This window comes from Dryobates pubescens, chromosome 37, assembly GCF_014839835.1.
Source record: "Dryobates pubescens isolate bDryPub1 chromosome 37, bDryPub1.pri, whole genome shotgun sequence".
Taxonomy (NCBI): domain Eukaryota; kingdom Metazoa; phylum Chordata; class Aves; order Piciformes; family Picidae; genus Dryobates; species Dryobates pubescens.
Window position 1 is genome coordinate 2840246 of NC_071648.1, and position 14218 is coordinate 2854463.

Genomic DNA, 14218 nt, shown 5'->3' on the forward strand with positions numbered 1-14218 from the left:
GAAGAGACCAACCCGCACCTGGCTACAACCTCCTTTCAGGAAGCTGTAGAGAGCAATGAGGTCTCCCCTGAGCCTCCTCTTCTCCAGGCTAAGCAACCCCAGCTCCCTCAGCCTCATTGGACAGATAATAAACATAAGCTGGTTGTGCAGGCTAACTTTATCTCTCTCTTTGCTTCTGCTGGCTCTTAGCTCACCTTGGCTGCATTGCTTTGTTTTGGCTAAGTCTGACAAAACAACTCTCTGTTCTTTCTCTTGTCCCTTTGTGTCCAGGAGGGGAAGGAAGGGAGCAGGGAGGGGAAACTATCAGCAGCTCCCCTGTTTTTTGGCTGGGGGGTGGGGTGGTGCTTCTTGTGCTGTTTACCAATTGTAAATCCCTGTCAATCTTGTAAACCCTGTGTACTTTGCACATACTCATTGCATCCATTGTAGAGTGTGGGTTTGCTTGTAAAGACAGCTTGCATCTGCTTCCAGCTGAGCTGCTCTGGCAAAGCTAATGTCGGGGGGAATCCGCCCCCCACCGCAAGGCTGCTAACACAGCACGCTAGGTTTCCCCTTTGGGCTAAGCCAACAGGATGCTATTTGCTGCTCTGCAGGGGGAGGTGGCGGCTGTGGAAGCGGAGCGGGGCCCTACCGCAGGGTTTGGGCTTCGGCTGGACGCTGCGCCGCGTGGTGGACAGTCGAGCTCCGTGCCGGCTGCGGGGCTCCGTCTGCGTTTTCTGCCGCGACAGCAGCGGCCGGCGAAGCTGGGCGTGGGAAGAAAGAGTTAGGCTGAGGCACGGGCACACAACTCCTCCCTGGGAGACAGGAGGGATGATCATTGTCCCTGCCTCTGGATGCCCATGTTTTAAGGTTTCCCTGGCTCCAGACACCTTGGTAGGAACCTCCGGGGTCTGTGCGTTTGCGGCGCCAATGCTGCACCTACTGCGATGCACATCGGCCGACCCTTGTTTAGTTCAAGCTAAAGCAAGCCTGCAGAGGCAGAGCCTGGGGCCAGGCTGGATGGGGTCTTGAATGAGGTTGTATCAGATGGCCTCTAAGGTCTCCTCCAGCCTAAGCTGCTCTGTGGTTCTATGAGTACAGCACACAGAATCACAGAACTAACCAGGCTGGAAAAGAGCTTCGAGATCATCCGGTCCAACCCATCACCCAACTCACCCATGGCACCGAGTGCCTCATCCAGGCTGGTTTTAAACACTTCCAGGGACAGTGACTCCACCACCTCCCTGGGCAGCACATCCCAATGGCCAATCTCTCTTTCTGGGAAGAACTTCTAAGATCAAGCCTAAACTTCCCCCTGCACAGCTTGAGACTGTGTCCTCTTGTCCTGTCGCTGCTTACGTGGCAGAAGAGACCAACCTCCACCTAGCTACAACCTCCCTTCAGGCAGTTGTAGAGAGCAAGGAGGTCTCCCCAGCTCCCTTCAGCCTCTCCTCACAGGGCTGTGCTCCAGACCCCTCCCCAGCTTTGTTGTCCTTCTCTGGACATGTTCCAGCATCTCAACATCCTTCATGAATTGAGGGGCCCAGAACTGGGCACAGGACTCAAGATGTGGCCTAACCAGTGCTGAGCACAGGGCACAATGACCTCCCTGCTCCTGCTGGCCACAGTTTCTGATCCAGGCCAGGATGCCATTGGCCTTCTTGGCCACCTAGGCACACTGCTGGCTCATGTTTGGCTGCTGCCAACCAGTACCCCCAGGTCCCTCTCTGCCTCCTCTCTTAGGGACTTCTCAGGTGTCACAGCCACCACTTGTGCTGCACTTCCTGCTGCCTCAACACACTGCACTCTGTCACTGTGCTGGGTGGAGAGTTACCTGATCCCTGCTGGGTGGTCACCTGACCCCAGGGGAGGTATCTGACCTCAGGTGTGTGGTCCCCTGACCCCCAGGCGGGAGGCACCGTATCATGTTTATCCCCTTCCCCTTTCCTGCCTCTAGCTAAGGGGGAGGCACTTCCTGCCTCCTTCTCTTTCTCCTTCACTTCATTCTCTTTCTCCTTCACCTCTGGGGCCTTCTCCTCCAGCTAAGAGTTCCTGGGCACAGGGCCCTGCCTGACCAAGTGGCCAGACCTGCTACCTCCAGAATCCATTTTCCATCCAAATAATCCAAAGGCATCCAGCCTGGTTTTGTGTGTCTCTCTGTACCTATCCTCCTCCCTTATACCTCTGTAACCTTTTTCCTTCAACACCTGCTGGGGGTTTTTGTGTGTTAAAATTACTTCTTAACTTCCAACTCAGTGCAAGGCTGTTCCTTGGTTGTTTTACCCTTGTTTCCTCTCCAGCCCTAACTTTTCCCACAGAGGGAATTCCATTCCCTTGGGCTTTGGCGCTCCCGGGAAAGCTTTAATGGCCACAGTCACAAATCAGGTCACATCCACAGGTCACATCCACAGGTGACATCCACAGGTGACATCCACAAATCATTTCAAGGCAGACACAGCTGGGAAAACCCAAACCAGCTCCAACAGGAGGAGAGAAGCTTTGCTCACTCCTGGCATCCTCACCTGTCGTAGGCCTCTCTTCCGCCCCAGGGGCTGCTGCAGAAGGAGGTTCTGCTGTCCCGGCTCGCTCTGCACGCTCGCCACCCTGTTAGATGTTGAGAGCATTAGGCCAAGCACAGGAGCACCCTGTCTAACTAACTAGGAGGTGTCCTGGCAGTTGTGACTTCAAGAAACAAATAAATAACTAGACCAACCACTAATGGCACAGCCACTTCAAAGAGCAGCACTGTCTTTGAAGGATGGGGGGGAGGGGGGGCATGTCTGTTGGGTTGTGGCTTCCAGGGCTCGGGAAAGAGTGGGAGGTGGAGTCATGGCATTCAGGACTTGGCCACGCACAGGTAGCATCTAAAGATAAGGAGCTGCAGGGTTCAGTTTTCAGTCATTGATTGATGCATCCCACTGAGCGACACTCACTCCTCTGCATCCTTTGCCACACCAGCACAGGCAAGAATCTCAACTCCCTAGCTCAAAAGGGCTTCTTGTTTGCTTTTCCTTTTATTTTCCCCCCTGTTTCCAAAGGAGGATGTCATAAAAATTGCCAGGTTTTGCTGTTTGCTTTGGGGTTTCTTCTCCTCCCCAAAGGGACTCCGCAGCCTCATCCCAATCTGATCATCTGCTTTTAATTGCAATGGAAGTCGACGAACGAACAAACAAACAAGAAAAGCCCAGCCCAGCCCAAACACAGAGTGACAAAGGATCCATTCACATAATGGATGCATGAGTTATGTGAACAAGGCCCCACACTCCACACTTGGCAGCCTTAAGTCTTTCTTTGTGGCTAGCAAACAAACAAACAAACAGAAAATAAAGACAGGAGAAACGCAGATGGTGGAAATATACATCGACACAGCTCGGTAGGGTTGAGAGCTCTGCACAAAAGACCTGGAAACCTGCAGCAAAAAGAATCTTTAGCAATGAAACACACCGGGCCACTGTTCCAGCACCTTCCACCACTCAGCTCCTGGCTGCAGCTACTTGATAGGAGCATGCCACCCTCCCCTGGTGCTTACCAAAGCCCTGCATTCCTCCCCTGAGTGGTCACTGAGCAGACAGCAGGCACAAGGCATTTGGGCTGTGTGAACTATGTCTGGAGAGATGTGGTTACAACAGCAGCTAACAATCTAGGCTGAGCTTTAAAAGCAGGCAGCTGCTTCCTTGCGACAGGCTGGAGCCCCCTGAGCGACGGGTCCTGTTTCAGCAGCCTCCAGCTCTATCTGCTGTGTGCTGTTGAAGATGCAACATTACAGGGCCACCGTGCCTTTGGCCTCTGTTCATCCAAAGGAAAACAACATTCCTTTCTCTCCATGTTTTCCTTGGATCCTGCTGGAGGAGCTCCCTGCCACCAACAGAGTGAAGGTTTATTGCCTGACCTTACAGGAACAGAGGAAGGACACAGTCAGACAAGACGTGGGGCATGTCTGTGGAAAGGCTTCAAAAGCTGAGGCTCCTGACCAGCTCATTCTTCATTTTGGCAGAAGATAGTTGCCCTCCAAAGGTTTGGTGCGATAGAACATGAGAGCTTCCTGCTCTGCTTGGGGCTGAAGCCTGGTTACCTGACCTGCAAGTCCTGTTCCTTCCTCCCTTTATCAGTTTAAAGCCAAGCCAGACTTTGCACTGAGCCATGCAGGTGTGCTTTTCGACCAGCTCTACCTGGGAGACAACGGGCAGCTTTAAGAAGAGAGACAGTTTAAAGACCCTGAAGCTGTTTCTCTTCTGATGGTCTGACCTAATAATCCCAGGCATGCCCTCAGCAATCTCACCACAGCTGCAGTGGTCTGGGGAAAAAAAAGGAGAAGCTTCTGCAAGCTGCAAGCCAGAACAAACAAGATCTAATTGAGACCTTTTCTCCCTCAGACAGCAGTTCCAGATGAGATCACCAGTCTCTGGCACAGATTTCCCAGCTTTTACGTAGGGCATGGCCATGATTTACACAGGAAGCATCCTAAACACCATGCCAACACCCTCCTGTGCATAAGCAGTCCTTGAAGCTACTGTGTTCTTGAGCCAGACAATGACTGCAGCACACATGGCTGGTAGGTCCAGAAGCAACACAGCATTCCTTATTAAAGCTGAGAGGCTGCACTTTAAATCATTGGTCTTTAGGTTTGTGATCCAGACTGTCTGAAAGCACAGCTTGTGGCATTTTCTTCATCTCCTCTTTCTAGGCTTACATAAAAACTGGTTCCTCTGAATTAAGAAGTTTCCAGAGTAGTTACCAGCATCTGAATTAAGTAGGAATTAGCTGGAGAAGGTCTTGAGAAGACAGCTTTCTGTTGGGCTAGCTTTTGAGAGTAGTTGCACCTCCTGAGGAAGGTACAGGAACTCTTAGTTCTTCAAGTGAGGGAACATGCAAGGTCCTGCAGCTGGGTCAGGCTAATCCCAGGCACAAACACAGGCTGGGTGCAGGGTGGGTTGAGAGCAGCTCTGAAGAAAGAGACTTGGGAGTGCTGGCTGCTGAGCGGCTCCCCAGGAGCCAGCAGTGCCCTCCTGCAGCCCAGCAGGCAGCTGAGTGCTGGGCTGCAGCCAGAGTGTGGGCAGCAGGGTAAGAGAGGGGATTCTGCCCCTGGACTCTGCTCCGCTGAGACCTCACCTCCAATCCTGCCTCCAGTTCTGGTGTCCCCAGCAGAAAAAGGACACAGAGCTGCTGGAGTGAGTCCAGAGGAGGCACAAAGATGATCCAAGGGCTGGAGCAGCTGTGCTATGAGGACAAGCTGAGGGGACTGCAGGTGTTCAGCCTGGAGAAAAGAAGACTCCAGGGGGACCTTAGAGCTGCCTTCCAATAGAGCTGAAGGGATCCTGCAGGAAGGCTGCAGAGGGACTTTTCATGAGGGTGTCTAGAGACAGGACAAGGAGGAATGGTTATAGGCTGAGGGAGAGCAAGGTTAGACTGGATGTGAGGAAGAAGTTCTTCAATAGGAGGGTGGTGGAACAGGCTGCCCAGGGAGGTTGTGTCTGCCTCTTCCCTGTGGAAGTTCAGTGCCAGGCTTGAGCAGCTGAGTCTGAGAGGTGTCCCTGGCCAAGGCAAGGAGGTTGGAGTAGATACCTCTGAGGTCCCTTCTAACCTGAGCCATTCTATGATAAATGTCTGTGGCAGAAAGAATGCAATTGTGTTCAGTACAGAGCTCTGTTATAGTGGTGAAACAAACTCATTTCACATGCATCGTGAAAACTCTTTGGAACAATCCTTAGATAAAGGACTCATGAGGGCATAGAGGCCATACCTAGGCTTCAGAATGACTCCCATGGAGTAATGTGGGCACTGGAAATAGAGAGTAGGCAAGCAAAAGAAATACTGGACTGTGTGTCTCCTGCTGGAGCCTGGCATTCTCAGCCTGGCTTCTGTCCTAAGTGAAATGGGTTTAGCCAGCTGGTGGATGCTTCCTTCCAGTACTGAGCCATGACACAAATTGGTATAATCTGGGATGGTCTTAGGAGCTGAAATTGCAGATATCTGTTGCAGGCAAATGGTGGACTCCAGAGCAGCTGAGTTTTGCAGAGCTGCCTGCTGACAGCACAGGCCTGCTGGGGGCTGTCTTTTTGCCTTCTGCCCCCAAATGCTGAAGGAGGGAAAGGGAGAATGACAAAGAGCAGAGATTTCTGGGGATACAACCTTGCAGTTCATGAAGGCTTCTGAGGGCTTCTTTTCACATCAAAGCACAGCACTGCTGATCTTGTTGCCATGAAAATCAGCACGGCAGGCAGACAGTTGGCTCCCGGTAGCCCTCCCTCCTCTTCTGTCTCTCCTTGTTTCCCAGCCCTGAGCAGGAGGGACAGTGTTTTTCTGGCAGCCCATGGGACACAATCAAGGAGCATGAAGCAAGTGGCATTTCAGCTGCCAGTCCCTTTCCCTCCTGTGGCAATGCAGTCGACACGAAAGGCTTTTTCTGCAGGGCAGGAGCCAGATTTGCTTGGGACTAACAAAACCAGAAACACCAAAATGCTCTGTCCCTCTCTGAGCATCTCTGCCAGGGTTTCTACCTTCACAGCAACCTTCCTCCCATTAGAGAGTTGGGGGCAGAGACAGGTGAGCAGATGACCAAACCAACCCAGCTTCCTGGAAGTGAGTTGCCAGCCCTGCAAGAAATGACAGCCCAAGTGCAGTCACACAGTGGGAGCTGAAACGAAAACCTGGTCAGGCTGGCAATCAGAGGACAAGATGCTCATGGATTACAAGAATCCATGCAGGGAAAAATCAAAAAAGAAAAGAATATAAAAAGAAGAAAAGAGGGGGAAAAAAAGGCAAAAAGAAAGAAGAAGCCCAAACAGAGACAAAGGAAGCAAGAAGTGTCAAACAGCTACTGAAAAGCTGTGCATGCTTGCTGCACCGTGGTGGCAGAACAAGCACACTCTGCAGCTGAGTGAGGAGGTTAGTGGACAAAGGCCAGTGGAGAATGGGTTAAAATGTAGATGACCTCCAGCTCTTGTATTCCCAGCCACATCCCAGCCCAGTGAGAGCCAGAGCTGCCCTGGCAATGTGGCTCCACTCCTTCTCCCTGCTAGGCACCGCTCAGCTAGGATGGGCACAATGACAAAGATGGAAGGGAAATGTGGCTGTGCAGCAGATTTCCAGTGCAGTGACTCCTCAGCCTCCTTCCTTCCTGATATGGGCAATGTCCTCTCCTCTCAGAGGACAAGCACAACGAATCACCCTGCTGGACACATGTGCTCCTCAGCCCTGTACCCCATGCTACCTGCTGACTTCTGAGCACTTCAGTGCTGTCCCCTTCCTGCCCTCCCTGCTCAGCTTCATGGCTGCCTCTAATTGCTGCACAACAAAGGGAAGCAGACTTCATTCTGCTTTGGGCTTGTCACTGTTTATTTGATTTATTCCAAACTCCTACTTGCCATAAGTGTCTAGTCCCCATCTGATTTCTTTCTTCATGTCAGTTATGACTGAACATCAGCTTCAGAATTCAGAAGGCAACCCTAACCAGTTATTACCATTGTGCCCCACCAAAAGCAAAGTGATGCAAGAAAAACCTCAAGCTCCCTTTATCCCAAAATGCAAACCCACACCCATTCTGCCCTCTGACCCCCACAGCACAGTAAACTCCTGCAAGGTCTGCTTTGTGACTCCTGGCCTGTAGAGGAGGAATCCTATTTGCACACTGAACAATGCAGCTGAAAGCTCTTTTCTTCCTCAAGCAGCATCTTTGGAGAACAACTTGCAGTATTTCCCTGCCTTCATTCTTTCTGAGGCTTTGCAGCCCTGATGCCCCTCCCTTGATGTTAGTGCCCACTCCTTGGAAAGGGTAATGTTGCAGTTTTAAAGGCTATGCTTAATTGTGAATAAGAATTAGATGTTTTCCATGGAGCAAGCAAACCTTAGAGTTCTGCAGGGGACAGCAATGTGCCCTGGGGGCCAAGAAGGCCAAGGGGATCCTGGGCTGCATTCAGAGGAATGAGTCCAGCAGATCCAGGGAGGTTCTCCTTCCCCTCTACGCTGCCCTGGGGAGACCTCACCTGGAATATTGCATCCAGTTCTGGGCTGCCCAGTTCAGGAGGGACAGGGATCTGCTGGAGAGAGTCCAAGGGAGGGCTGCAAGGATGCTGAAGGGACTGGAGCCCTGCCTGGGGAGGAGAGGCTGAGAGCCCTGGGGCTGTTTAGTGTGGAGAGGAGAAGACTGAGAGTGGATCTGATCAATGTCTATCAAGAGCTGAGGGCTGGGGATCAAGAGGGAGGGGACAGGCTCTGCTCAGCTGCACTCTTTGATAGGACAAGGGGCAATGGATAAAAATACAGCCCAGGAGGTTCCACCTCAACATGAGGAGGAACTTCTTCACTGTGAAGCTCACAGAGCACTGGAGCAGGCTGCCTAAGGCCTCTCCTGTAGCAAGCAGCACCCACCAGAGACTGATCCACCACAGCAGGGACCACACGCACCATGGGTCATGGGATGATCTCAGTGACACCACCAACCACAAACTCACCATTTGCCAGCCCAGGAGAATGAACAAGCACAGAAAGCAGCCTGTCCCCACCCCAAAAAGCCACTGCTGCCATCTAAACCCAAGCTAACCAAATAGAAACACTTCACACCAACGCCTCACAACATATCCACGTCTTCAGCTGCTGTGGTAAAGGGAGAAGGTGTTACCCTTCATGTTGCCAGCCTAAGGGGCTGTGTGTGCCTTCTGAAAGGAAACACAGATGCTCTTGGGACTAACAACAGCTCTGTGACCCCACAAGAGTGGGTTGAGAGGTGTGGGCACAGCAGCAGGACAGTCAGGACAACTAACACAACCAAGCTGGCCGCTAAAGGGGCAGACCTCCCTTCTAAGCTCACTGCTGACCCACGGCACAGCGTTTGCACACCAACTCCCCTGTCCACACTGAAACTCCAGCACTGCCAGGGCAATTCTGAACTTCAGTGGTGCTCACCTGCAAGCTTTCTGAGGGGTCACTGGGAAACACTTTGTGAAACCAAGCAGAACTACTGCGAAGCATCCGCAGGGAACCACTGTCCGCGGGACTCGGCGGAATTGGTTTCATTAATGAACGCTAAAGAACACAGCTTGGTATTGTTAGTAGGTCTTCTGTTGTGACAGCACTGTGAGATGAATGGGGAAAACAGATGTCTGCTTTATATAAGCCTCCAGACTAATTCTTATAACAGGCTACAGCTAATGCCTGGTGGATAATCTCTCTCATCCCTTTCAAGCAATTGCTGAGCAAGGGGAGAACCCCGAGCCAGCCAGCCAGGCTGCTGCTGCAGTTGTTGCAGCTGCAGTTGTTGCAGCTGCTTCTCACCCCTTCCCCTTTAGCCTCCTCAAAGCTGTTGGCAATCAAAGCTGAAAACTGAAGGTGGGTTGCTACACCTTTGACTCGCAGGCCTGAATATCGATGAGCCACAAGAGACAGAGATGGAGAGAGCGACAAAAGGGTGAGGGGGAGGAGACAGGGGAGGTTGGAACCGGCTGGTTTCCCGGCACACACACTGACAGACAGGGAGTGTTGACACTGTACCTAGAGAGGCTGCCCTCAGTGGCCAGGATCGGGGAGTCATCGAGGACATTAGGTTCACTGCAGGAGGGGCAGGGAGATTAAGAATTTAGGGAAAGAAAATGAAAAAAAAAAAAAAAGAAAAAAAGAAAAAGAAAAAGAAAAGAAGAAGAAAAAGAGCAGCATGCCATTGTCTCTGTTCTCAACGGGGGGGAAAAAGAGCAACGGAATCAAAGAGGAAAAAGGAAAAGGAGAGTCACATCAACGGCTCTGGCACGCTCAACGGCACATACACGACTCGGAGGAGCTGGAGGGGCACCTGATCACAGCCCTTAGAGGGAGCCTGCGCTACACAGACACTTCTAGGGCTCTGGCCGGGAAGTGGGGAGCTGAGCAGCTCGGCAGGATGTGTTTCCACGGGACATAAGGGGCAGGGAGCTGTTTTCAAAGCCGTTTTCCTGCATCATTTTCCCTTGTTTCGATTCTATTTACTTCCAGCTTCATAGGAAGCTTTTTTTCTTCCTCCTTACCCTACGAGCCACTTCTTCCCAAGGGAGGGCTAATCTATGACCCATGAGCTATAGATCACTTTCTTTCTGGTATGGCTCTAAGGACATCTGGGAAGCAAGGTGCAATGAAACTGCAGGTAAACAACTGGTGTGGATCCTGGCAAAGGACTCCACAGGCACAGGGCCTGTCTACGGAAATAGCGTGGCCAGCAGGAGCAGGGAGGTCACTCTGCCCTGTGCTCAGCGCTGGTTAGGCCACACCTTGAGCCCTGTGTCCAGTTCTGGGCTCCTCAGCTTAAGAAGGACATTGAGACTCTTGAAGGTGTCCAGAGAAGGCTGGTGAGAGGTCTCAAGCACAAGCCCTATGAGGAGAGGCTGAGGGAGCTGGGGGTGTTTAGCCTGGAGAAGAGGAGGCTCAGGGGAGACCTCATTGCTCTCTACAGCTTCCTGAAAGGAGGTTGTAGCCAGGTGGGGGTTGGTCTCTTCTCCCAGGCAACCAGCACCAGAACAAGAGGACACAGGCTCAAGCTGCACCAGGGGAAGTTTAGGCTGGAGGTGAGGAGAAAGTTCTTCCCAGAAAGAGTAATTGGCCATTGGAATGTGCTGCCCAGGGAGGTGCTGGAGTCCCCATCCCTGGAGATGTTCACAAAAAGATTGGATGTGGCACTTGGAGCCATGGTTTAGTTGTCAGGAGGTGTTAGGTATTAGGTACTAGGTTGGACTCGATGATCTCTGAGGTCTTTTCCAACCTGGCTGATTCTGTGATTCCATACACTGGAGCCATTTGGGCAGGAGCAGCCTCCTCAGCCCATAGGAGGAATAGGACAGAAAGCAAGCAGTCTGCTGGGTTACCAGCAGGAAAGCAGCAATGATATTACTTAGCATTGATTAGTTTACATTGGTGAGGCAGTCTGAAAGCCCAGAGACCATCCATAACTAAAAAGGGCACAGCTCTGTGGGCTGTGACTCTGCCTGCTGAGTTTGTACTTCCCCTACACGGATGAGAAACGATTCTCCTGCTGCACCATCTACTTAAAAAAGGAGAATGCAAAGCTCTGTTGTAATTAGAGTCTTTTTTTCCCCCCCCCTTCTTCTTTTTCCCCCTCAACATCACTGTGACTTGAGATTGCACAAAGCTCTATCAGTCAGCTGTGACTCTTAGGAAGTTTATGCACTGAAGATGGTGGTGAAGGATTGAAGACAATGCAGGCCTGCACATTAATGGTTTTTTTCTCTCAAGAAACAAAAGGGACTGAAATCAATTGAATTCAGGAGTGAAATGAGTTCCTGCAAGCCCTTTTGGGAAAACTCCCAGATAAAATCTGTGCAGCTTCTCTCCTGTCAATCACTTCTCCTATCTCTGCTGATATTTAGCACAGCTGGCACTTTGTCTTCACATATCAAGGCTATTCCATCAATACCAGGCAAGACTGGGGAGGGAACCACAATGTTGTTTGGTTTTTCCAAGGCTGGCCAAGAGATAAGGTAGAATTTATTCTTTAAAGGTCCAAAGGAAGTAACACCAATTCATCTCTCCACTGTCAGATACCCTTGCACAACTGTGGCACAGGCAAATGAAACCAGAATGATTGCTTCCTCAGAAAAAAACATAAAAGAAGACCACAGTTACATGGAAAAACTTCTGGCTGCATCTTGTGAAGATGCATGTTTCCCAAATCCCAGTCTCTTCCTCACCACTCCACACCAGCCAGGAATAAGGCCTTCGATGCTACTTCTACCACCGAGCATGCTTCTGGCTTTGAAAAGCAGTAAATCCTATCTTTGAACCTGACACTCAGTTCCTGTGATGAGCTGTTCCAGGAAGGACAAAGACTAAGTGGAAGAAAATGAAGCAAACCCAACAGGATGCCTCTTCCCCCGCTCCATTGCCAGCTTCTCAGGGTTCCTCCCCACTCCCTGCACAGGTTGCATACGGTCCCCTGGTTCAAAGCCTGACCCCCAGATCACCTTTGCTGTTTGCTGTCCACAGTAGGAGCAGAATAAAATAATAGTGCTGAGGGTCTCTGAAACAGTTTAAGAGAAGGCTTTGTATGGACACCAGCTTGTTCTGCTGGACCTTACACATGGCAGCGTCCTGGAATGTCATCATTTCCAGCCCTGCCCCCTCGGCCCAGCACTGTTTCAGGATTAGCAAATTTAGATTGACTATGCTGGCCCTGCTCTCTGCCCCACACCTCTGAGGTACACAGAATATACCTGTGCCATGCCTGCTCTTGTGAGTGAAATGAGGAAGGTGAAAAGCCCATGTTGTTACCTTTGGCTGGGTAACATGCCCACCTCAGCCTGAGGTGCAGACACGCTGGAGAGATGGCTGGAGAACCGCCTCCTCCCAATGGCACCCATAAGGTATGCTTCTTGTTCACTTACCACACTGGGCATGCTCAAGGAGTCATCTGGAAAGGAGAAAAAACAAAACAAAACCAAAAAACAACCAACAGGAAAGGAGAGGAAGCAACCACCCCAAACCCACTTACACATTTGCAGCTGTCCAGGCATAACAGGATGCCAACGGCGTGCCCAGCATTTACTTACCAGCAGCCTAAGCCTGCACACTTGAGTATTTCTGTTAGCTTTTACAGTCTCAGCTCAGAGAGATTCATGGAGTCACAGCATGGGTTGGGTTGGAAGGGACCTTAAGGATCATCCAGTTCCAACCCTCCTGCTGTGGGCATGGACACCTCCCACTAGCCCAGGTTGCTCAAGGTCTCGTCCAACCTGGCCTTGAACACCTCCAGGGAGGAGGCAGCCACAACCTCCCTGGGGTATGGCTGCCTTCTGGGCTGCCAGCAACAATTGCTGGCTCATGGTGAGTTTTTCATCACTGATACCCCTAAGTCCTTTTCCTCCAGACAGCTCTCCAGCCCCTCTTGGCCCAGCCTGTATTGGTGCTTGGAACCCAGCACGCATGGGGCAGGGATTTATGGATACTTGCAGCTTGTGTGGCTCAGGAAAATGTGTTTGGGGAATTCAGCTTCCACTAGGGCTCAATCCCTGCAATGAATGGGATTATTTGCTAACATAGAGCATTTTCTGGCACAAAAGCCAGGAATGGCCACTGTGCTGGTGTGAAATAAGCTGCTGCTCTGCTATGGTAAAGCACTCTTAGGAAAGGTGCAGTGCACAACAGCAGTGCAGAAGTGCCCCAGCCCCTTACCAGCCTTTGGGACGTGCAGTTTAGACTGGCCCCCACAAAATGGATCAACTGACTCCACTACATCAGCCTGCAACTGAATTCTGCAGGCAGTTGGCTTGGGATCAGGACTGACTGCTGGACATTTCCAGTGCTGTTTCCAATTAGATAAAGTACCTGGAAGGAAGTGACTCTGCCGTGGGTTTCACCACAACTTCTCATTACAACTGCAGGCACAAAACAACGGGGCAGCTTTGTGTCATTTTGTCTGTGCTCTCTGACCTTTTCCTGTTTGGCTATACTGAAATGTTTTATGCCAGCATTAAGCCAAGGTGGGGCTGAGGAGATATTGCCAGAAGCAAATAGGAATCATAGAATGGTCCAGGCTGGAAGGGACCTCCAAAGGTCATCCAGTCTGATGCTCTGCAGTCAGCAGGGACATCCCCAACTAGATCAGGTTGCCCAGGGCCTCGTTGAGCCTCACCTTGAGTATCTCCAGGAAAGGGGCCCCAACCACCTCCCTGGGCAACCTGTTCCAGTGTTCCCCACCCTCACTTAATCACTCCACAGAGTTGCTGGTCATGAATCTGAGGCTAAACCCAGAGCAGTGCCTCAGCAGTACAGTACTGGGTGGACTGTCTGTGTTCAGTGATGAACACAGCTAAAAGAAAGTTGGGCTGAGCCTGGAGAGTTTCAGGTTAAGTGGACCTTCCCCAGAGGAAATCCTGCTGGCACTGCACAGGCCTTTCTTTGGGGCCACCCATTTTCATGCCTTCCCATTTCATGTCCCTCAGGAGTAGTCAGCAGCCCTCAAATACACAAGAGGTGGGACTGAGTTTCCAGCCCCGAGGCAACCACCCGCTGCGGCACTAGAAGACAGTATCCGTGCTAAAGCAGGGGGAAGCCCAAGCCTGATGACAACTGAGCAGAGTTTTCTACCCTGGCTTTCAGTGATGGACAACTCAGAAGCAGATGGACAGCTCAGAAGCAGCCAGAAGGCAAAACTCCAAGAATAACCTGAAACTCAGCTGAAATGATAAAGCAACATTCAGGTCATTGCAAATCACTTTCCAAAAGAGTTACCGTTCCCCTTCCTTCTGCCCTGGCCCCAGCAAGC

General features: G+C 51.3%; 1 protein-coding gene across 1 annotated transcript in view; it reads right to left on the reverse strand.

Annotated features, from left to right (window-relative positions):
• UNC80 (unc-80 homolog, NALCN channel complex subunit) overlaps window positions 1–14218 on the reverse strand; it is a 135365-nt gene that overhangs the window by 2347 nt on the left and 118800 nt on the right. The window contains exons 60-63 of the mRNA XM_054177075.1: window positions 12226–12364; window positions 9466–9522; window positions 2502–2583; window positions 632–743 (exon numbers count right to left, since the gene is read on the reverse strand). Coding sequence (XP_054033050.1) covers window positions 632–743; window positions 2502–2583; window positions 9466–9522; window positions 12226–12364 — 390 coding nt within the window. The remainder of the gene's footprint in view (window positions 1–631; window positions 744–2501; window positions 2584–9465; window positions 9523–12225; window positions 12365–14218) is intronic.